This window comes from Olea europaea, chromosome 18 (genome assembly GCF_002742605.1).
Source record: "Olea europaea var. sylvestris chromosome 18, O_europaea_v1, whole genome shotgun sequence".
In the NCBI taxonomy this organism is placed as follows: Eukaryota; Viridiplantae; Streptophyta; class Magnoliopsida; order Lamiales; family Oleaceae; genus Olea; species Olea europaea.
The window spans coordinates 27,415,409-27,437,474 of NC_036254.1; the positions used below are offsets into that span (position 1 = coordinate 27,415,409).

At 32.8% G+C, this 22,066-nt stretch overlaps 2 protein-coding genes and 1 long non-coding RNA gene across 3 annotated transcripts; all 3 read left to right on the plus strand.

The window, feature by feature from the left end:
• The first annotated feature begins 925 nt into the window (after positions 1-925).
• On the plus strand, positions 926-1,947 carry LOC111368037. Its single transcript, XR_002697940.1, has 2 exons — positions 926-1,568; positions 1,726-1,947. It is a non-coding gene; the product is annotated as an uncharacterized LOC111368037 (long non-coding RNA).
• Positions 1,948-2,243: 296 nt separating this feature from the next.
• On the plus strand, positions 2,244-4,355 carry LOC111366946. Its single transcript, XM_022987626.1, has 6 exons — positions 2,244-2,419; positions 2,711-3,086; positions 3,128-3,518; positions 3,577-3,632; positions 3,798-3,929; positions 4,122-4,355. Exons 1-6 carry the CDS (start codon positions 2,244-2,246, stop codon positions 4,353-4,355), a joined length of 1,365 nt encoding a protein of 454 aa, XP_022843394.1.
• A 9,029-nt stretch (positions 4,356-13,384) lies between these two features.
• Positions 13,385-14,383, plus strand: LOC111366554 (transcription factor ILI3-like). Its single transcript, XM_022987290.1, has 2 exons — positions 13,385-13,546; positions 14,000-14,383. The coding sequence occupies exons 1-2, from the start codon at positions 13,445-13,447 to the stop codon at positions 14,153-14,155; spliced, it is 258 nt and encodes an 85-aa protein (XP_022843058.1). The 5' UTR covers positions 13,385-13,444; the 3' UTR covers positions 14,156-14,383.
• Positions 14,384-22,066: the final 7,683 nt, after the last annotated feature.

Below are 22,066 nucleotides of genomic sequence, written 5' to 3' on the forward strand. Positions count from 1 at the left end.
TTTTGGAATGTACCAAATGGATTGCTGCACAAAACTAGCGTGTGCGTATGTATGTATGTATGTATGTATGTATACTCAATTCAAAACCAAAGGACACAATTACCGAAAGTGGATGCATGTATTCCGAAACTGAGTTCGGCATAAATAGAATTGGGCCACTTTCAACATATTATATTACAATCTGAATGACCCTAGCACAATTAATTTAGGAGTAAAATTAAGCACGTCACTAAGTTTTACTTATTTTGATGAAGTGCAGCATAAATTGAAATAATTAAAAAACATATTCTACTAAATTGATTTCTGTAAATTTGAAACAACCATGCATGTACAAAGAAAGACAATACTACTTTTTGTAGATGAATCATGTTGATAATGTTTTATAAAATAGAGAAAATAAAATAAAATAAAGAAAAAGCCAATAGCCTTATATGTATTATTAACCAATACTCTATATTTATAGGGTTCAAAATAAGAGTTATGATTGGAAAGAAATAGATCTTTTACATTAGATAAGACTTATTTATGTATCATGATAATACTAAATAATCATCAATAATTATTTCATTATTTTACAATAATTATCAGTTTATTACTTTTATGAATAATCAATCGCTGAGAAAAATATATAAATGTTCTATATTAGTCTTTTTGTAATTTCAAATTTAAGGTTCAGGTATTTTAGAATAATACTGATGTGCGAGAAGTGTGTGACAGATAAAATGACATAATGTGTGTTGGCATCAGGCACAGAGCCAGCACTCGGCGAGGGGCTTGACTGCCCATACTGGCTCCGTCAAAATCTTCAAAGCTGCCGATTAGCGCCAGTTGCATAAGTACCGGAGCCTATGTCTCTGCCTCTCTGGAGAATGAAGGAAGACGAAGAGAAGAGGGCCATTTTTATTTTTATTTTTGTTTGGGTAGGGCTTCAAATCTTGGGCCTCTTATTGTTAGCCCAATTATTAAATGAAAATAATCCAATTTATCAAAGTCCAATTAGCAAATAAAATTGAATCAAATGCCCAAATCAACTGATACCATTTCTCCTTTTCCGATTTCTTCAATTCTTCCTTCGCTATTGTTCGCCCCTGCCTTGCACTGGCTGCACACGAGACACGCCGGTGCAGGACCGCCGATTCGTCCCTGGTCATATGGTCGATTCTTATATTCTTGTATTATCTATCTTTGTGTGTTTATTTAATAGGTTAATTTTGTATGGTACTTAAATAATGAAAAATTTCTCTCGAAGTTTTGGATTTAAGGGGGTTTTTTTTTTTGGTGAATCCCGATTCTGTCACGTGTAATTATAAGTTCGCCAAATTGTTTTCAATGTCTATTATGAATTTGTGACATTATGTCTTTAATTAGAAATGGATTTTTTCCCCCAAATTTGTATTATGTATTTAATTAGCAAGTACAGAGGTTCGTATTAGTCTTGGTCTAACGCTTTCTCTTTTGACTTGTTTTACCCAAATTTGTTCACTGTAATGAACAAGAAAAGAGGTCTGTACCTGCACATGAGAGTGACGAGACACTTCTTCCTTTGCTGGTCGCCCCTACTCCTGTTTGTATGTGCTAAGTGCTAACTATTAAATTGGCAAATTTAATTTTATTGTGTTGTAATTTGTATGTGCTAACTGGTCAACACCATGTTTAAGAGTATCAATTTGGCATGAAATTGGCATCCCCCCAAAGACACTGATAAAGTGTCTAAATTTGGAGCAGAATCACATAATTCTTTGTCCACTTGGCGAGCAAATTCTTTGGTTGGAGCCAATATTAATGCCAAAGGATTCCTTCCTAAGGTCAGTGACTTACTGTTAAATATGTTATGATTTATTCATTTGGGAATTAAAAAATTGTGAATTGTGATTTATGAATTATGATAAGTAATTTACGTTTTATGAGTTATGATTATTGATATGAGAATTTATGTTTACGAAATTATATTTACGAATTGTGATTTATGATAAGTAATTTATGTTTTGATGAGGAATGATTAATGATTTGGGAATTTATATTTACGAAATTATGTTTGCGAAATGTGATTTATGATTAGTAATTTATGTTTTGTAATTGAAAAATAAATTGAGGCATTTTGTAGATTATGGAACGATTTTTTTAACCAAAACAAAAGTCCATACCCAATTCTTCTACTTCTAGTTGTGCGACTAGTCCCGCCACTAATTCTAGTCGAGCACAAGAGTTATTCAATAACACAAAGAAGTCTTAGGCTCAATTCAATGTGGATGATCTTGTATATGATCCAGGGATACGCCCCCCCTATCGAGTCATATGATCCTAACATCAGAGATGATTTTAGGATGTCATACTTAGAGAAGGGTCCTTGTCAACCATATGGACGTGATTTTCCAAGAAAATTGATGGAGAATGATAATAAATGTTTTCAAAAAGAATGGTTCTCCTAATTTTATTGGTTGGAATATAGGATAGAAAAGAATGCGGCGTATTGTTTGCATTGCAACTTGTTCAACCTCGATAGAGGCGGTCAAGGGGGTTGACATGTATTTACTAAGACCGGCTTTAGAGATTGGAAGCAGAAAAAGACATTAAAAGATCATGTCGATCTCTTTGATAGTGCTCATAATCAAGCTTTTGCAAAGTGTATCAACTTGATGAATCAAAAGCAAAGTATCTTCTATGTTATTTATAGTCAAAGTAGTAGTTAACAACAAAGTTATAAGACCAGGTTGACTGTAGTGATAGATTGTACCAGACTCCTCTTGATGCAAGGATTGTCATTTTGTGGTCATGATGAATCGAAAGAGTCTCTTAATGGAGGAAATCTAATTGAGTTACTGAACTGGTATGTAGCTCGTTGTAAGGAAATTAAAGAAGTATTATTTAGTAATGCTCCTGAAAATGACCAAATGACTTCACCAACCATCCAAAAGAATTTGGTTAATTGTTGTGACATAGAGACGACAAGGGCTATTATCAATGAGACACGTGATTCTTTGTTTTCAATTTTGGTTGATGAGGCTCGTGATAATTCTATGAAAGAACAAATGACAGTTGTTTTGAGGTTTATTGACAAAAGTGGGCAAGTGAAAGAGCTTTTTTGGGTATGTCCCATGTGACTGATAATTGTGCCCAATCACTGAAGGATGTCATTAATGCAATGTTTTCTACACATGGGTTGAGCATATCTAGCTTGAGAGGTCAAGACTATAATAGAGCAAGTAATATGTCAGGTGAGTTCAATGGGTTGAAAGCTTTAATTCTAAGAGAGAACCCACGTGCTATGTATGTTCATTGCTTTGCTCACCAGCTTCAATTGACAATTGTATCTGTGGCACGTAGGAATTGTATGCTTGGTGATTTTTTCGACATACTTGCTATTATTGTGAATTTGCTTGGTACATCATGTAAGCGTGTAGATGCTCTTCGAATAAATTATCAAACTAATATTCTGGAGAAGCTTAATATTGGGAAACTTACTGGTGGAAGTCGTCAGTTTCAAGAAATGAGTTTGGCACGCCCAGATAATACTAGATGTGGGCTCACATCTACTGACAATTACTCATTTCATTAATATGTTTAATACTATCATAGATGTTCTTGAAAATATATCAGAAGATGGCGTACATTCAGATAAAAATTCTTCGACTGTAAGACAGATGAACATTATGTAAGATTTTGAGTTTGTGTTCAGTTTCCACTTTATGTTTGAAATTCTTACAGTTACAGACGACCTTTTGCAAGCCTTACAGAAAAATGATCAAGATATTTAGAATGCTATGAGGTTATTTCATTTGTGTAAGTGTGCATTGCAGAACATGAAAGAGAATGGTTGGGATACTTTGCTGAGTAGGGTAATTGAGTTTTGTGTTGATAGACATATTTTAGTGCCCAATATGGAGGATACTGTAGTAGTGAAAGATCGACCTAGGCGTGTAGCTCAGCAGGTGACTTATTTTCATCGCTTTTATGTTGATTTATATTGTCACGCGATAGACTCAATCTTGCAAGAGTTGAATGATCATTTTCCAGAAACAATTACTGAGCTCTTTACTTGCATTTCATGTTTAAGTCCCAGAGATTCATTTGCAGCTTTGATGAGGATAAATTACTATGTCTTACTTAGTTCTATCCTTTAGGATTTCAATAGTGAAGAGTTTTTATTACTTAGACATCAACTTGATAAATTTCTTTTGCTTGTGAGAATGGACGAAACTTTCTTTAATCTCAATAGCATATCTTGTGTAGCTCAGAAGTTGGTTGAAACTAGAAGTTCCTGTTATTTTCCATTGGTATATAGGCTGCTCACCTTAGCTTTGATATTACGTGTGGCAACTGCAAGTATTGAAAGAGTATTTTCTGCTATAATCTAATTAAGAGTAATTTGTGTAACAAAATGGGAGATGACTGGTTGAATGACAATTCAGTGGTTCACGTGGAGAAAGCTATTTTTAAAAAACTTGAGAATGAGGCAAAATTACAAAGTTTTCAAATCATGAGACCTCGTAGAATGCAGTTGTCTAATTTTACAGTTACAGAGTAACTGTATAAGGTTGTATCGTATATTTTTTACTATTTTGGGTTGTATTAAAGTATATTTTCATATGTATACGATTTTACGTTTTAGTTCATTTATATATATTGAATAACTTTTAATATTATGTAACCAAATTTCATTAAACGATCGGACTATTACGATCGTTGATGGTCAACGATCAATCCCCTTAGTTCGATAGTCGACGGTCAACGATTAACCCGTCCTAACTGGACTTCGATCTTGGATTCGCCGTTGGTTGGCATAATGTGATTTGATGAAAAAAATTGATTGTGTTTCAATGGGACATTATGTTAAATACTATGTCAACCATTATATTTGTGTAGCATGATTGTTCTTTTTAAAAATTCCACTACTTCATAAACTTACCCATATTTTTAGCTAAAGTATTAGGGGATGAAAAATAAGTAAAATTCATGAAGAATATTTCATTTCTCTCTCTTTTTTTTTTTTAATAATAAAAATTCAAGTTTTCAACAAAAAAGAAGTATGTTTGTGTTTCAAAAACGAAAAGGACAAAAGAGCAAAAGTATGTTATCATTTAACACAAAAATATATATTTACATGAACAAAGAAGTTACAAAGTCAGTGTCAATGTGGGTATAAACCCTTCGAGTTTGCCAAACAAGATGAAAGTCATTTCCAAATCTGAACCCTCAATTCATCTTACTTCTCAAAAGGTTTCTAATCTTCAAAATTCAAAGTCGTCTCTCAATCGGTTTTGGTGACTTCTATTATGAATTCCAATTTTTAAGGGAAAAAAATAAATAAATAAATTCGTTACCGCTTGTTTCTTCAATTCATTTTGGCAGTTTCCATTTCTAGGAATTCTGCAAATGTAAATTTTAGTTAAATTGAAGATGCCCAGTCGAGCAAGATACAGCTCCATGCCTAGGGTTCATAGATTGCATGGTGGACATTTGGACAGAGAAAAAGAAAGAAGAATAATATTTAGATGGGTAGATTTCAAAACAATCAAAACCAAATTTCTCAATGGCAAAATGGGACAAAATATCTGTTGAAAGTGGGAAAAATTAGCAGCAGGCAGCGGCCAAGGTTAAATTATTAAAAAGAACTGGTGGATTTTGGTTTAATTCGATGGAAATTTCGAGAAAATCTGAAGAAATTTAAGCAAAAATTGTAGAAGTTAGGGTTGGGAAAAAAGTGTCACAGAAAAAAAGAGAGAGAAGAAATGAGTAAAATTTGCATTCATATTCAATTTTAGTATTTTTATACAAAAAAATAATTAAAAATAGGCCAAATCCTTATGGTCACATCCCCCGACGATTTTTTCCCAGCACAAACTTTGAGTTGTGCTGTGTATAACTCAAGTTCATGTATCTATAAAATATTCGATCAACTCAACAATACTTAGAAGGATTATAATGTCCCAATAGTTCAACTGTCGACACCCACCGACCCACGTGATAGTTTTCATCATGAAACATCAACATGACATAGCTGAATTTTGGTACAACTTTTTGTTGTGCGCTTAAAAAATGAGAAATGTGAAGTGCATCCATTTCTAATAACAACAAATTAATAAGAATGCACACCGAAAATTCAGGGTCCAATTTTCTTGGTTGGTGAATAGAGCCAAAACCCAATTATTAGATTTCCCATCAACTCAAAATGATGCATTCATATTCATGAATAAAACAAATTGCTTAATTACTAACACAGTTGTATCTCGACAATGATATAAACAAATTTTGCAAAGAAGAATAGAAATTAAATTTTATGAACATAAAATTTTCGTTGTTATTTAATCCCACTTTGATTGCATCAATCACAATTCAAAATAGACGAAAATGACTGGATGCGTAAAGTTCTTTGCTCATTAACTCAACTCAAAAGCAATTTAATGGAACTATAAAGAGGGACGAGTCATGTTGAGGGATCAATTTATTGATATTTTTCTATTCTTGTAATTGTTTAATTTGTAATTAATATTGTTGATTTATATTTTACTCATAATTACTAATTAATTGGCGTCAGAAACCTACTCTCGGGAAAAGGATTTCGCATTAAATAAAGTTGAGATAAGATTATGAAAAATGACATTAATTAATCATCTTAAAAAATGCACGCCTTGTTCTATCATGACTACTGCATTAAGCAATAAAATTATCCCTTGATTGGTACAACACAAGTATATGTTATTCGATGATACCAAGGCAAAAAGTCATTAAAAATATAATAAAGAGTAAATAAAAGGAAAAATATAAAACTCCTATTTTGTCTCATCTCTATCATAAAATGTATGTCATGCCAATAATTTCTCTATTGAAAATAAAAATAATTATATTTATGTTGCTCATGAATGTCCTTATCTGTTAAGTTAAGTGTGGAGCTTAATTATTATTGCTTCGTTGATCTTAATTAAGCCCTAATTTTTTAAAAATAGGGAGCCTTCATTGGATTTATTTGATCATCAACAAAAGAGAGTTAGAAAAAATATAGTGTGCGATTCTCTTGTAAACTTCTATTTATCATAGTGAATTAATATAATTATGAAAGATGACGTAATCGCATTGAGGCAAAACTCTATAATTCTTAGATGTTTTTGTGTTTCTATTTCTTCTTGCATTTACATTGCTCTTAGTGGTATAGAATTAAGGTTTATAATTCTCCATATTTTCAAACCTGACTGCTCAATGATTCCATACTTATTGTTCGATCAAACAACTTAGAACACTATTTGAATTACATGACTAAGTGCCATTGATAGTGTAGCTTGTATACAAGCTTGTAATGATAGGCAACATTTTGCCATTGATGATAGTGTGTTGAACTAAGTCAATTATTTATTTATTTATTTATTTACTTATTATTATTATTATTATTATTATTATTATTATTATTATTATTATTATTATTTTTTGTTTAGATGCAACGTAAATGTATTTTAAAAGTCATCTTATCTGATGATTATTAATAAATTTTACTATTTTGTCTTTTCGAAATCCAGATTATGAATTTTAACATTCAAATTTGAAATGATTTTCAATGAGTTCCAATATTAAGGGATCCAAATAAAATCTCAAAGTACTTATTGCTAGATATTAATGTAATTCTTGTAAAATATACAAAAGGAGAGTTTTGATTTTTCCTCCTTTTTTTAGAGTTTAATTCTCCATCTATGGGTGTGTTTTAGCCATGTTTTTTTTTTGAAAAATATATTTTGGAATAGTAGATTAATGGAAATTTGTGGTTAGAAAAAGGAAAAAAAATTTTGATTTGCGTATAATATTATTTTAATAAAGAATATGTTATTGAAAAGAAATTGAAAAATATATGATAAGAAAAATGGAATCGAACACCCCGTATGTATGTTTTGTTTAAATTATTCGTCTTTACTTTAAAATCTCTCTAAATCTTACCATGAAATTAAAGCTTGATTAGAGGTCGTTTTTTTTCACTAATTTCACGTTACTCCTCTCATTCTTTGTTGCAATTTTGAACGTTGGATTACGCCAAAATCGTTTAATAAGCACTTTTCATATAATTAATCAAATTAACATCGAACCCTACGTCAGGACAAATATACAAAGTAAAAATTAATTCTTATGGGGGCCATGAAAGCAATGAAACATTGTGAGAAATTTGAATTCATATTGGATTAGTTCCTAGCCCACGCAAAACTTGTCTGACAATATAGAAAGTGTGGACCAAATATTTCAAGTATTTCATGTGCAGCTTCTTCACTGTTAACATATGCAGAAAATTTCCGTTTTCCAATTCTTTCTCATTAGTCTCTTTCACGGATTTGGATTAGACAGTTGAATGATTGAACCATCCAATCACATAAACCTGACAAACATTGTCACTATTCATCAGTTGAAGCATCTTCAAATGCCTTAAATGAGGAGGAAATTATTTGAAATGTCCGTCCATTTGTCAGAATGTCCACTTTCACAAATCTTTGTAAAAATGTCCACTTTCAAATATTTTGGACCAAAATATCTTCATGAATAATTTATGATTTCACACAAAGACAAGAAATAAACATTTTTGCAAAAAATTTATTGACCAATAATTTTTTGACACATAACCGGCCATATTTATTTTTAAAGTGCACATGTCAAATCACAATTAATGCTATTTTTCTCATTGACACAAAAAGTCAATAATTACATTTCTAGTGTAGAGAAATGTCATGTTCGTAATGAAATGTTATTCTAGATATTTAAAATGTCAATAACAATATTTGAAATGTCGAGAACATTTAATATTGTGATTTGATATGTGTACTTTTAAAATATAAACGAAATTTAAATATTGAGAATGATATCTGAAATGTCGATAACATTATTTTAATGTAGCTTTTCATGGAAGCTACTTCTCGAAATACGCAACAAATTGAAAAAATAAATAAATTGTTTCTTTTTTTCATTAAGGATATAATAGAAAATTTAGTGCTAAATTAAAAATTGGACATTTTTCAATTGACACCCATAAAATTAGATGTTTTTTAAAATACCCCTTAAATGAATCAATCATACTACATAAGTTTACCATCTTTTTTGACATCATGTGTGGGGATGTCAAACGAGTAGAGTCGACGTCGGCTTATTAAAGCTCGACTCGTGGGTGGCTCGAACTCGTCATTTGGAATGTCAAATGGGTCGAGTGATTCATCATTTGACGAGCCCGAGCCCAAGTCGAGCAGGGGTGGGATTCCACGAGCCGAGCAAGGTTCGACTCGTCGAGCTCACGAGCGGCCACAAGTCAAAAGTTCACGAGCTCGTTAAAAATGTGAAGAAAAAGTTTGAAAATTTTCCAAAATATATATATATATATATATATACTCGTCGAGCTCACGAGCGGCCACAAGTCAAAAGTTCACGAGCTCGTTAAAAATGTGAAGAAAAAGTTTGAAAATTTTCCAAAATATATATATATATATATATATACTCGTCGAGCTCACGAGCGGCCACAAGTCAAAAGTTCACGAGCTCGTTAAAAATGTGAAGAAAAAGTTTGAAAATTTTCCAAAATATATATATATATATATATATACTCGTCGAGCTCACGAGCGGCCACAAGTCAAAAGTTCACGAGCTCGTTAAAAATGTGAAGAAAAAGTTTGAAAATTTTCCAAAATATATATATATATATATATTGAGTTTGTGAGCTCAGCTCGACTTAAGGCTCATGAAATCATGAGCTCGCCCATTGAGCATGAGCTGAGCTTGTCACAAGTCGAGCTCGTGTGTTTAAGGGTCGAGCATTGCCACCACTAATCATGTGAGTTGACAAATTTTTATACATTAATTTCAACAACTCATTTTTCAATCAATGGTCAAGATTTCGATACTTATGCAGGCGATCTAAATTGCTGTCATCCAGCAAGGTATAACAAGCATAATTGTAAAATGAATGGTAAACATTGTTAACACATATTCCAGGTTGATATGGCAAAAAAATAGAAATTATTACGAGTTTCTCTTAGAACCAAAAGCTCTATTAGACGGAGGCATAGAGCAAGATTTATATTTCTATTGCAGATTTAGAATGTAGTTTTGTTTGCAATGAAACATTGTGAGAAATTTGAATTCATATTGGATTAGTTCCTAGCCCACGCAAAACTTGTCTGACAATATAGAAAGTGTGGACCAAATATTTCAAGTATTTCATGTGCAGCTTCTTCACTGTTAACATATGCAGAAAATTTCCGTTTTCCAATTCTTTCTCATTAGTCTCTTTCACGGATTTGGATTAGACAGTTGAATGATTGAACCATCCAATCACATAAACCTGACAAACATTGTCACTATTCATCAGTTGAAGCATCTTCAAATGCCTTAAATGAGGAGGAAATTATTTGAAATGTCCGTCCATTTGTCAGAATGTCCACTTTCACAAATCTTTGTAAAAATGTCCACTTTCAAATATTTTGGACCAAAATATCTTCATGAAATTCTGTGAAATCCTTCCTGTACACACAACATTATCCAAATTTGAATGATGGTTTGTCAGTTATCCAGTCTATTTTTTAGGGTTAAAATAAATATTTGGCCAAAATATAAAGTTAGAGACGGCTAAAAGAAACCATATCCATCTCGATATGCATACCTTGTCAATATCACTAAAACAAGTATTAATTTCACTACAAGAAATAAACATTTTTGCAAAAAATTTATTGACCAATAATTTTTTGACACATAACCGGCCATATTTATTTTTAAAGTGCACATGTCAAATCACAATTAATGCTATTTTTCTCATTGACACAAAAAGTCAATAATTACATTTCTAGTGTAGAGAAATGTCATGTTCGTAATGAAATGTTATTCTAGATATTTAAAATGTCAATAACAATATTTGAAATGTCGAGAACATTTAATATTGTGATTTGATATGTGTACTTTTAAAATATAAACGAAATTTAAATATTGAGAATGATATCTGAAATGTCGATAACATTATTTTAATATAGCTTTTCATGGAAGCTACTTCTCGAAATACGCAACAAATTGAAAAAATAAATAAATTGTTTCTTTTTTTCATTAAGGATATAATAGAAAATTTAGTGCTAAATTAAAAATTGGACATTTTTCAATTGACACCCATAAAATTAGATATTTTTTAAAATACCCCTTAAATGAATCAATCATACTACATAAGTTTACCATCTTTTTTGACATCATGTGTGGGGATGTCAAACGAGTAGAGTCGACGTCGGCTTATTAAAGCTCGACTCGTGGGTGGCTCGAACTCGTCATTTGGAATGTCAAATGGGTCGAGTGATTCATCATTTGACGAGCCCGAGCCCAAGTCGAGCAGGGGTGGGATTCCACGAGCCGAGCAAGGTTCGACTCGTCGAGCTCACGAGCGGCCACAAGTCAAAAGTTCACGAGCTCGTTAAAAATGTGAAGAAAAAGTTTGAAAATTTTCCAAAATATATATATATATATATATACTCGTCGAGCTCACGAGCGGCCACAAGTCAAAAGTTCACGAGCTCGTTAAAAATGTGAAGAAAAAGTTTGAAAATTTTCCAAAATATATATATATATATATATATACTCGTCGAGCTCACGAGCGGCCACAAGTCAAAAGTTCACGAGCTCGTTAAAAATGTGAAGAAAAAGTTTGAAAATTTTCCAAAATATATATATATATATATATATACTCGTCGAGCTCACGAGCGGCCACAAGTCAAAAGTTCACGAGCTCGTTAAAAATGTGAAGAAAAAGTTTGAAAATTTTCCAAAATATATATATATATATATATTGAGTTTGTGAGCTCAGCTCGACTTAAGGCTCATGAAATCATGAGCTCGCCCATTGAGCATGAGCTGAGCTTGTCACAAGTCGAGCTCGTGTGTTTAAGGGTCGAGCATTGCCACCACTAATCATGTGAGTTGACAAATTTTTATACATTAATTTCAACAACTCATTTTTCAATCAATGGTCAAGATTTCGATACTTATGCAGGCGATCTAAATTGCTGTCATCCAGCAAGGTATAACAAGCATAATTGTAAAATGAATGGTAAACATTGTTAACACATATTCCAGGTTGATATGGCAAAAAAATAGAAATTATTACGAGTTTCTCTTAGAACCAAAAGCTCTATTAGACGGAGGCATAGAGCAAGATTTATATTTCTATTGCAGATTTAGAATGTAGTTTTGTTTTTCTTTCATGTCAATAGAAGACAACTAGATAGTAGATAGCATTTTGAATTGTAGCTTGATAGGACGCATTGGAGACACAATCATAGACTCCGAATGTTTATTCATTAAAATATTAATGCTACGTACATAAATCAAATATCTTTCAACTTGGATTACATCTACATATACAGAAATTGATAGAATGCATTAGAGATATTCTTATATTTCTAATTATAACAAGATGTACTTTGAATATAAGGCAACAATTTATGTACGTTAATACTCAATATCGATTATTGAGAATGATAAAAAAATATTGTTTCTGCACATCTCAATAGGTTAAATTCGACAATTTATAAATAGATTTACTATATTAGATATTGAGAATCATTAAAAAAAATTAAAAATAAAAAACTTTTTATTCTATCAAAATAACCAATATTTCAAATAAAAATTTCACTACCCCCCCCCCCCCCCCCCCCCCCCGCCAGTTTATTTTTATTTTTTATGAGGTGGGTCCTACATGGGGACTCATCTGCTGTGTGTGTTCTGAAGAGATTCTGTGAAATCCTTCCTGTACACACAACATTATCCAAATTTGAATGATGGTTTGTCAGTTATCCAGTCTATTTTTTAGGGTTAAAATAAATATTTGGCCAAAATATGAAGTTAGAGACGGCTAAAAGAAACCATATCCATCTCGATATGCATACCTTGTCAATATCACTAAAACAAGTATTAATTTCACTAATGAAGAAGTCCAAAATGTGGATGATGCTTGCAAACAACTAGATGATACACTTTTGGTAGACAAACTGAAACCTTGATACATCTTCTCTTTAGAAGAACTCAGACCCCTTAAAATTTCCTAAACAAAAAATAGCAATGCTACAGACAAGAAGACCAAACCCCAACAGCCCAATCCTAATTAACTGAGAAAAACAAGGTATCATTCAGGTGACTTGTTTACATCTTTGTTAGTGATACAAAGCAAATCAGTTGCAGACACCTGTCCAATCAGAGGATTTCTCTATGTACAGTGGTTGAAACTAAGCTGGGAAAATTCATTACACAATGGGCTTTCTACGGGAAAATGTCCAAAAAATTGTGGGCCCAGTGATACAATAAAGTGAGACAACTGCTTGCATTTGTGTCCTTTTCTAACTACCTCACGCCCTTCACTTCCTTTTTAAGTGCCCCATTGCTCTCCTTTCAGCTTCCCACCGATTCTTGATTGCAGTTATCGTATAGTTAGTGTGTGCTTTTATAGCTCAAAATCATCATGTCTAGCAGGAGAACAAGATTTACAGAAGATGAGATTAATGAACTCATCTTGAAATTGCAGGTTCTGTTGCCAGATTCTAGTTCAAGGTGCAAAACAAGGGTTAGCTCTTACTTTACTTATAGCTTTTTTTTTAATATACTTTTATTGAAGTTTTCAGCATTCGGCATTTTACATCACATGAATTCGACGGTACCCGACAATGTTAACAAAGAAAAAGAAGAATTCTAATAATGTGTATCGAACATGCAATTCGAAGACATCAATGCAGTAGATTATATAACAATTACTGTTAAGTTTACACTTGTGCATAAAAATGCATCGTGGAAGGTTTGATGCATGAATAAACTAGGCATTTTACGTCTATTTTAAAACTATAATTATTAAATGTCATTCTTTACTGAAGGGAAGAAAAGAATATCTTTGATGGGAATAGCCAATTTTCGGAGTATAACTAGTGAATCTTATTACCTACAACCTTATTCGAGAAAGCACTTGCAATTAAGGTACTTTCAAGTGTCGAAGATTAGTGCTAAAATTTGTATTTATTAATAGGTGTCAGCATCAAAGATACTGAAGGAGACATGCAATTATATTAAGAAGCTGCACAAAGATGTTGATGGTCTAAGTGAGAGACTTTCTGAACTTCTGGCATCAAGAGACATCAGTGTTATTGATACAGATATCCTTACGAGTCTTCTCCGACAATGAGTTTGTCACATTCAACCACCCCTCGAGTGTTGGACTATGTAAAATTTAATTATATTGTTCACTTATATATCCACTCGGCCGAGATTGACCTTCATGGCGAGGTCAAGGAAGAGCCGCAGTGACGTAGACTATTATAAATTTCTGTATTTCTTGTTGCTTTTTGTTCGTTTCATTATTGCTCTCGTATTTGAGATTAGGCTTAATCCATAACGGGGCATCTTTATGTAAGTTCAATTCTATTTACGGGTTTGAATTTCTTCTCTCTTAAACAAAATAATGTTATTTGGGTCCCACACAATTTTATAAACAACCTTGCTAATAGGCCCAAAATGAGCTCATAACATCTAGATACAGTGTCTTTTTCTCAGTCATAACTTAAATCATATAGCATAGGCTAATGAATATAAAGTACATTGGGTATATGGCGAACATGATGGAACTTCGAGTCTAATTAGTTTGTCACGCTCAATGAGCTGGAACTTTGGCCGAGTCTACGACTAGTAAAATTTACGGAATATGTATTCACATGTACTTCGATGGCTCGATACTTTTAATTGGGCCATATAAGAAGATCTATTCAGATGCTAATCATAAGCGAATTCCAGAGTCAAAGTTCAAATTTTAGTTAACACAAAGATCGAAAAGGATTAATACTTTTTATGTTCATCTAATCTAACTTTTTCGTTATAAATCTGGGTTGCCTCGCTATTTCTAAATGGCTGGGCCCTTTTAAGCTGGTTTAGTACCCAGCCCATCTATTAAAAACTCCTTTCGGAATAACGACTTTTAAGCTGGTTTAGTACCCTTTTAAGGGATGCTTTCTGTCGTACACGTGGCTTATTGGCAACCCTTGATCTGCAACGTTTAGTCTGAGTACTTATTGTTGGACACTCCATTTTTTCGGTAGATGATTAGTCTTTCTCTCTCGATTGTTCTATCTGTGTGTGAACTAGGGTTCTCTGAAAATTTGGTAACCTTTATCTTTGTGATGATCAACAATGGGAGCATTGCAAAAAGAGGAGATCAACTTTCTCTATAATTGAGTATTGAGAGTTGTTTAGAAGATCTGTGAGTAAGATTCTTTGTTACCATATTTGAAAAAGAGAGGCTAGAGAGAACTCGAAGAAATATGTGATTTCTTCGTACATTTGTATGATTTCTTGGAGATTTTAGTGGATCTAGAGCTTAATCGCTTAGTCGATACTCAACGGGTGAGTAGGTCTTTGTGACCGAACAACCGGACCCTTTAAGGGTGAAAAATTCTCTGTGTTCTTGTTCTTCTCGAAATTTTATTTTAAATTTCTCAACAAATCGAACAAATCTTTTTACTATGAATACCAACAAGTGGTATCAGAACGGGTTTCGAAAAGTTTTTTTAAATTCTACTAAAATCCTTGTCTAGAAACCTTCCCGATTTTTTACTCCCGATCTACAAAGATCCAACTGTTGGTTGGTTTATTTTTTAAATCAGTTTGCCTTCTTGGGGAATTTGTTTCTCCATATTCGTTACACTAGGGTTTGTAACCAAAATCTATTGAAAACAACTCTTAAATCTCAAAACTCGTACTTGACTCGATCAGATCTGTTATCTTTGTTGAGTTTTGGTAACTTTGTGTCTTAACTCATACTGAGTCTTGTCGAGTTGAGTCTGCTCGTTTCAATTCCTTGCCGAGTGCTACTGACTCACCACTGAGTGCTACTGAGTCTCTGTGACTCGTTGTCTAGCTGACCTGAGCTGGCATTCTTGGATAAATTCAGGTAATTTGATTGTTCTTTCACTCTGAAATCTTGAGATTTCAAATTCTGGTATCCTCTGAAGCACCTTTCTTAATTCTGAAACTTTTCTTCGGTTAATCTTGAACAAGGTCATTAAGGTCAGTAACTTGCCATTGCTTTCATTTGTCTAAGAACCCTTGAGGATCTGGAAATCTAAGGAAGCAGTGAACCCCAAGGTTATAACTTCTTAGACCAAATTCAAATTAACTTTTGTATTAAATATAATCTGATTCTCTGTAATCTTCGATAATTGTATGATAAGTAACAAAATAAACATCATCTATTTTGTACTGCCTTTATTCACTGCAATTGCATTGTACAAACTACTTGCATTCATCTTGTGTATTGTACAACTATTACTTTATGAGTATATTTGTCAATATGTCTACTGTACAAAAATTTGAAGTCCAAACTTGGAATGGTATTGGAGATTTTAGCCTTTGGCGTCAGAAAATGAGAGCATTATTATTACAACAGAGGTGTGCAGGGGCTTTAGATGGTACTTGGGCTGCTGAAATTAGTGCCTATAGAAGGCAAGAACTTGATGAAATAACCTGGAGCACTATATTCCTTCACCTCTCTGATGGTGTGATTAGAAAGATCGGGGAAACAACTTATACTCAGGCTTTATGGACTAAACTGGAGTCTTTGTACTTAACTAATACTATGCCTAAGAAATGCTATTTGCTTAGGCACTTTTATAACTTCAGATTTAATAATACTCTAAATTTAGAAAAAAATATTGACAGATATACAAAATTGATCTAAGATTTAGATAATTGTGATGAGAAAATTTCAGATGATCAGCAGGCTGTTGGCCTGTTAAATTCACTTAGTGAAAGATACAGAGATATTAAAAATGCTTTAGAATATGGGAGGGAAAACCTTACTGTTGATATCATCACTATTGCCCTAAGAAATAAGGAACTTGAACTAAAGTCAAAGTTCAAAGATATAAAAATTGGTGAGGGTCTCTATATAAAAGAGAAACAAAGCCAAAATAAGAAGAAGAATGTATGTAACTACACTTCCTCTAATAAGGGCAGATTTCAGAAACCAAAATATTCTGCAGCTCTAGCCTGCAATAATGAACTTGACATTCAGGGTGTTGTTCTTGCCAACACACCAAAAAGAGACCAGAATGAATAGGTCCCTGATTCTGGATGTACTTTTCACATGTGTCCTATTAAGGAGTGGTTTGCTGAATTTGTTGAATTCAATGGAGGTCAAATTCAGATGGGGAATGACATGAGTTGTCAAATTAAAGGAATTAGAAAGTTGAAACTCAAGTTAACTAATAACTATTTACTTGAGTTAAATAATATCAGATATGTGCCTGATTTGAAAAGAAATATAATATCCCTAGGGTAGTTAGATGACCAATACAACATTGTGATCCATAAAGGGCTTATAAGTGTAAATGACGACAATGAGGAAGTCGTCACCTCTCATAAGACACATGGAATTACACTATTTTTGGTGAACATCTTGTAGGTTCCACTTCCATAGCTGTAAAGTCTAAAACAAATCAGTCTCTAATCTGGCATAAATGGTTTGGCCAAATTTATGAAAAATGTCTCCTTCTCTTGAATAAACTTGGCTGTTTTGGAAAGGATAACATTGAAAAGTTAGATTTTTGTGAAAACTGTATTTTTGGAAAACACCAAAAACAATCTTTCAAACCTGGAATTCATAAAACATCATGTATATTAGAGTATTTATATGCTGATCTCTCGGGACAAGCCTCTGTAAATACACTGAGTGGCTTTAGATTTTATATACTTATAGTAGATGACTTTTCAAGAAAAACTTGGACCTTCCTGTTGAAACAAAAATTTGATACTTTTCAAATCTTTAAACAACGGAAGTTAATGATTGAAAATCAAACTAACAAGAAAATTAAAGCACTTAGAACTGACAATGGATTTGAATTTTGTAATACTGAATTTGATTCTTTTTGTAAAGACAATGGTATATTAAGGCACAGAACTGTGACATACACCCTGCAACAGAATGGTGTTGCTGAAAGAATGAATAGAACCCTATTAGAAAAGGTCAGGTGTATGTTACATAGTTTTAGCTTACCAAAATTTTTCTAGGGGGAAGCTCTCAAAACTGCAACCTATCTTATAAATAGAAGTCCATCAAGTGCTATTAATTTTCAGATACCTGAAAAATTGTGGTCAGGAACCATACCAGATTACAGAAAATTAAAAGTTTTTGGCCGTGCTGCCTATTCTCATCAAAATGAAGGAAAATTGGAACCGAAATCACAAAAATGTGTCTTTCTTAGTTATGGAGAGGAAACCAAAGGATATAGACTTTGGGTTAAGGAATAGAATGGCTTTAAAGTCATCATAAGTAGAAATGTCATATTCAATGAAAAGGATATGCCATACTTGAACTCATCTGGACCAAAGTCAAATGAATCCATAATCATAAAGCAAACTGTTCTGAAAAATCAAATTGAAAGCCCTAATGATCAGAATGATCAAATTGAGGTGGAGATCAAGCTGAAATTGATCAGCTTGAACCTGATATTGAATCTGAAAATACATCTCTTATTGATTATCAACTAACAAGAGATAGAGAGAGGAGAAATAGAATACCATATACCAGATTTAATAATGATGAATTTGTCACCTTATTTTCTGGTCTGGATTCTTTGAATTCAGAACCAAACACTTATGAAGAAGCTGTTAGTTGTGCTGACTCAAAGTTTTGGAAGGAAGCTATGGATGATGAAATGAATTTCCTAATTAAAAATGACACTTGGGTGTTAGTGAATAAACCAAAGGATAAAAGAATAGTTGATTATAAGTGGATCTTCAAAATAAAACAAGGCGACTCTAATTCAGAAAATAAAAGGTATAAAACCATGTGAGTAGCGAAAGTCTTTACCTAAAAGGAAGGTGTGGACTACAATGAAATTTTTTCACCAGTTGCAAAGTACACCTCAATTAGAATTCTCCTAGCTTTAATTGCACATTTCAACTGGGAATTAGAACAACGGGATGTCAAGACAACTTTCCTTAATGGTGAACTTGATGAAAAAATATACATGAATCAACCAAAGGGGTACCAGGTAAAATAAAAAACCCAACAGGTTTGTCTTCTAAAAAAATCACTTTATGAACTTAAGCAAGCTCCCAGGCAGTGATATATAAAATTTTACTCTTATGTGAAAACTTTGGGCTTTATGAAAGTAATTAAGATTCCTGTTTTTTCTTTAAGGGTTCTAGTGGTCCTGAATCCATTTATCTGCCGTTATATGTCGATGACATGTTACTTGCTTGCCATGATAAATCTGAAATAGAATCTGTTAAGTTTAAACTGAAATAAGAATTTGAAATAAAAGATTTAGGAAATGCTAAAAGAATCCTACGAATGGATATAGAAAGGGACAGAAATAATTACATGCTGTGTTTAAAACAAGAAAATTATGTGAAGAAAAATTTAGATAAGTTTTCTATGTTTGAATGTAAATCTGTATCCCTGCCTCTTGCAAATCATTTCAAATTATCATGTGATCAGTCACCTAAAACTAAAGATGAGATTGATAGAATGAAAAATGTTTCATATGCTAATGCAATATGATCCATAATGTACCTTATGGTATGCACTAGACCAGACCTAGCTCATGGAATAAGTATCTTGAGTAGATTCATGGCAGACCCAGGTGAAACCCACTGGTTAGCCGTTAAATGGATGCTTAGATATCTGAAAGGATCATGTCATTTGGGAATAAATTTTAAAATGTGCAATGAATGTATAATTCTGAAGGGTTATTGTGATTCGGATTTTGCTGGAGACTTAGACAAAAGAATGTCTACTTCATCCTATATTTTTATTTTGTGTGGTAGTTGTATCAGTTGGAAATCATAACTGTAAAAATTAGTTGCATTATCTTCAACAGAGGCAGAATATATTGTTGCATGTGATGCTGTTAAAGAATGTATGCGGTTAAGAGGGTTATTAAATGAAATTGGTTTTCAAAATGATTCTGTAAGAATATTTACTGATAACCAAAGTGCTATATATCTCAGTAGAAATCTAGTTTATCATGATAGAACAAAGAATGTTGACATAAAGTTCCACTTTGTGAGGAACATGGTTGAAAAAGGTATGATTTCTTTAGTCAAAATCCCTACAGAATATAATCCCTCTGATTTAGGTACCAAAATTCTCCATTTAAACAAGTTTAAAAATTGCTTAATGATTCTAAATATCACATAAGATTGACGATCAGTGATAAATTAGAATCTTAAGTCATGTATTGAATTTAAACTAATTTCTATTTTTTTTTGTTTTTACAGATTTTGGGAGCAAATGAAGCTAATGCGACTTCTAGATCAATTAATTGAAACAAAAAATAGTTGAGCAAGGTGGAGTTTGTTATAGATCTGGGCTGCCTGGCTATTTCTAAATGGCTGGACCATTTTAAACTGGTTTAGTACCCGGCCCATCTATTAAAAACGCCTTTCGGTATAACAATTTTTGCCTTTCTTAAGGGATGCTTTCTGCCCTACACGTGGCTTCTTGGCAACTCTTGATCTGCAACGTTTAGTTTGAGTACTTATTGTTGGACGCTCCATTTTTTCGGTAGATGATTAGTCTTTCTCTCTCGATTGTTCATCTGTGTGTGAACTAGGGTTCTCTGAAAATATGGTAACCTTCATCTTTGTGATGATTTCTTTGTAATTGAGTATTGAGAGTTGTTTAGAAGATCTGTAAGTAAGATTCTTTGTTACCATATTTGAAAAAGAGAGGCTAGGGAGAACTCGAAGAAATCTGTGATTTCTTCGTACATTTGTATGATTTCTTGGAGATTTTAGTGGATCTAAAGTTTAATCGTTTAGTCGATGCTCAACGGGTGAATAGGTCTTTGTGATTGAACATCCGAACCCTTTAAGGGTGAAAAATTCTCTGTGTTCTTGTTCTTCTCGAGATTTCATTTTAAATTTCTCAACAAATCGAACAAATCTTTTTACTATGAATACCAACATTTGTAAATATGAATATTCGAAAAGTTTCACTTGTATAAACACATGCTTCTCTAATCCCCTGTTTGAGCCCCATTATAATGATTTTCACTCATCTCATTTCCCTATAGTAACTGGTTGACAACACGTTACATTACACATGATTTTTGTCAGCGATGGACAAGGAAAGAATAATGCCGTGGAGCCTATAGAACTAAATTGCCCTAGGATGCATTGGAAATGTACATCTTTGCCCTCCACTATTTTTAATTCTACCAATATTCAACAATCAATTGAAAAGGGTAGAAACGGAAAGAAAACATTTTTCTTACTCAACTGGCAACATTTTCGCAGGCGACCTCGGTTTTTGTAAGGGACGCTGTCCTTGCTGTCTGACATGGGGCCCATGTTTTTTGAAAAAAAGTTGGAAAAGATTGGCAAGAATGGGGGCCAAACACATGCTAAATATACAGTATTAGAATCACAAGTTCTATAACTCAATACAGAGATGCGGGTGAAGGAAATAGTAATCGACGAAATTATCTATAGAGCGGAAAAATAAGCATAAATTCTGCCTATAGTTAAATTTTCATCTCTCAATCACGATGCTTGTAATTCACATGTCCAATGGCATTTGAAATTGTGAGTGATAGTTCGTGTTATTCAAGAAAAGAAACTCTACAAAGCATTATCCGAACCCACATCAACCAAGAAAAAAAAAAGATAAAAGAAAAGGAAAACAAACAACTAATAAATTTCCCCCACTCGAATAAGGAAACATCCTTGTTGCATATAAACCGTGGTCGAGAATCATCCCACAAGTCCAGGATCCAAGTGAAAAGCACTTGTAAGGATCCCCGATTAGAATCTTAGCTTTGCCAACATATTGGGCTCCCAATTCTTATAAAGAAAATTAAATGTTTTTTAATTTTTAACAATTAATTTGGGACTCATTTGCATTTTTTTTAAAAGAAAATTAATTATTATTTTTAAATAGAAGGGTTTATTCGTCATTTCACAATTTTTAATATAAAATTGGATGAAAATGGATAAAAATGATGTTTTTTTTAAAAAAAAATTATGATCTAATCATATCTCATTACATTATTTATATATAAGTCACAGTCGCTACTTGCACGCCGCTTAGAGTTCT

Bases quoted from the DNA above. Each gene is read 5' to 3' on its own strand.
- LOC111366554 (XM_022987290.1), top strand. From the start codon at position 13,445: ATGTCTAGCAGGAGAACAAGATTTACAGAAGATGAGATTAATGAACTC. The intron at 13,547-13,999 runs GTTAGCTCTTAC...ATTTATTAATAG, and splicing joins GTTCAAGGTGCAAAACAAGG to GTGTCAGCATCAAAGATACT.
- LOC111366946 (XM_022987626.1), top strand. From the start codon at position 2,244: ATGTGGATGATCTTGTATATGATCCAGGGATACGCCCCCCCTATCGAG. The intron at 3,087-3,127 runs GTATGTCCCATG...CAATCACTGAAG, and splicing joins AAGTGAAAGAGCTTTTTTGG to GATGTCATTAATGCAATGTT. The intron at 3,930-4,121 runs GTGACTTATTTT...TCTATCCTTTAG, and splicing joins CTAGGCGTGTAGCTCAGCAG to GATTTCAATAGTGAAGAGTT.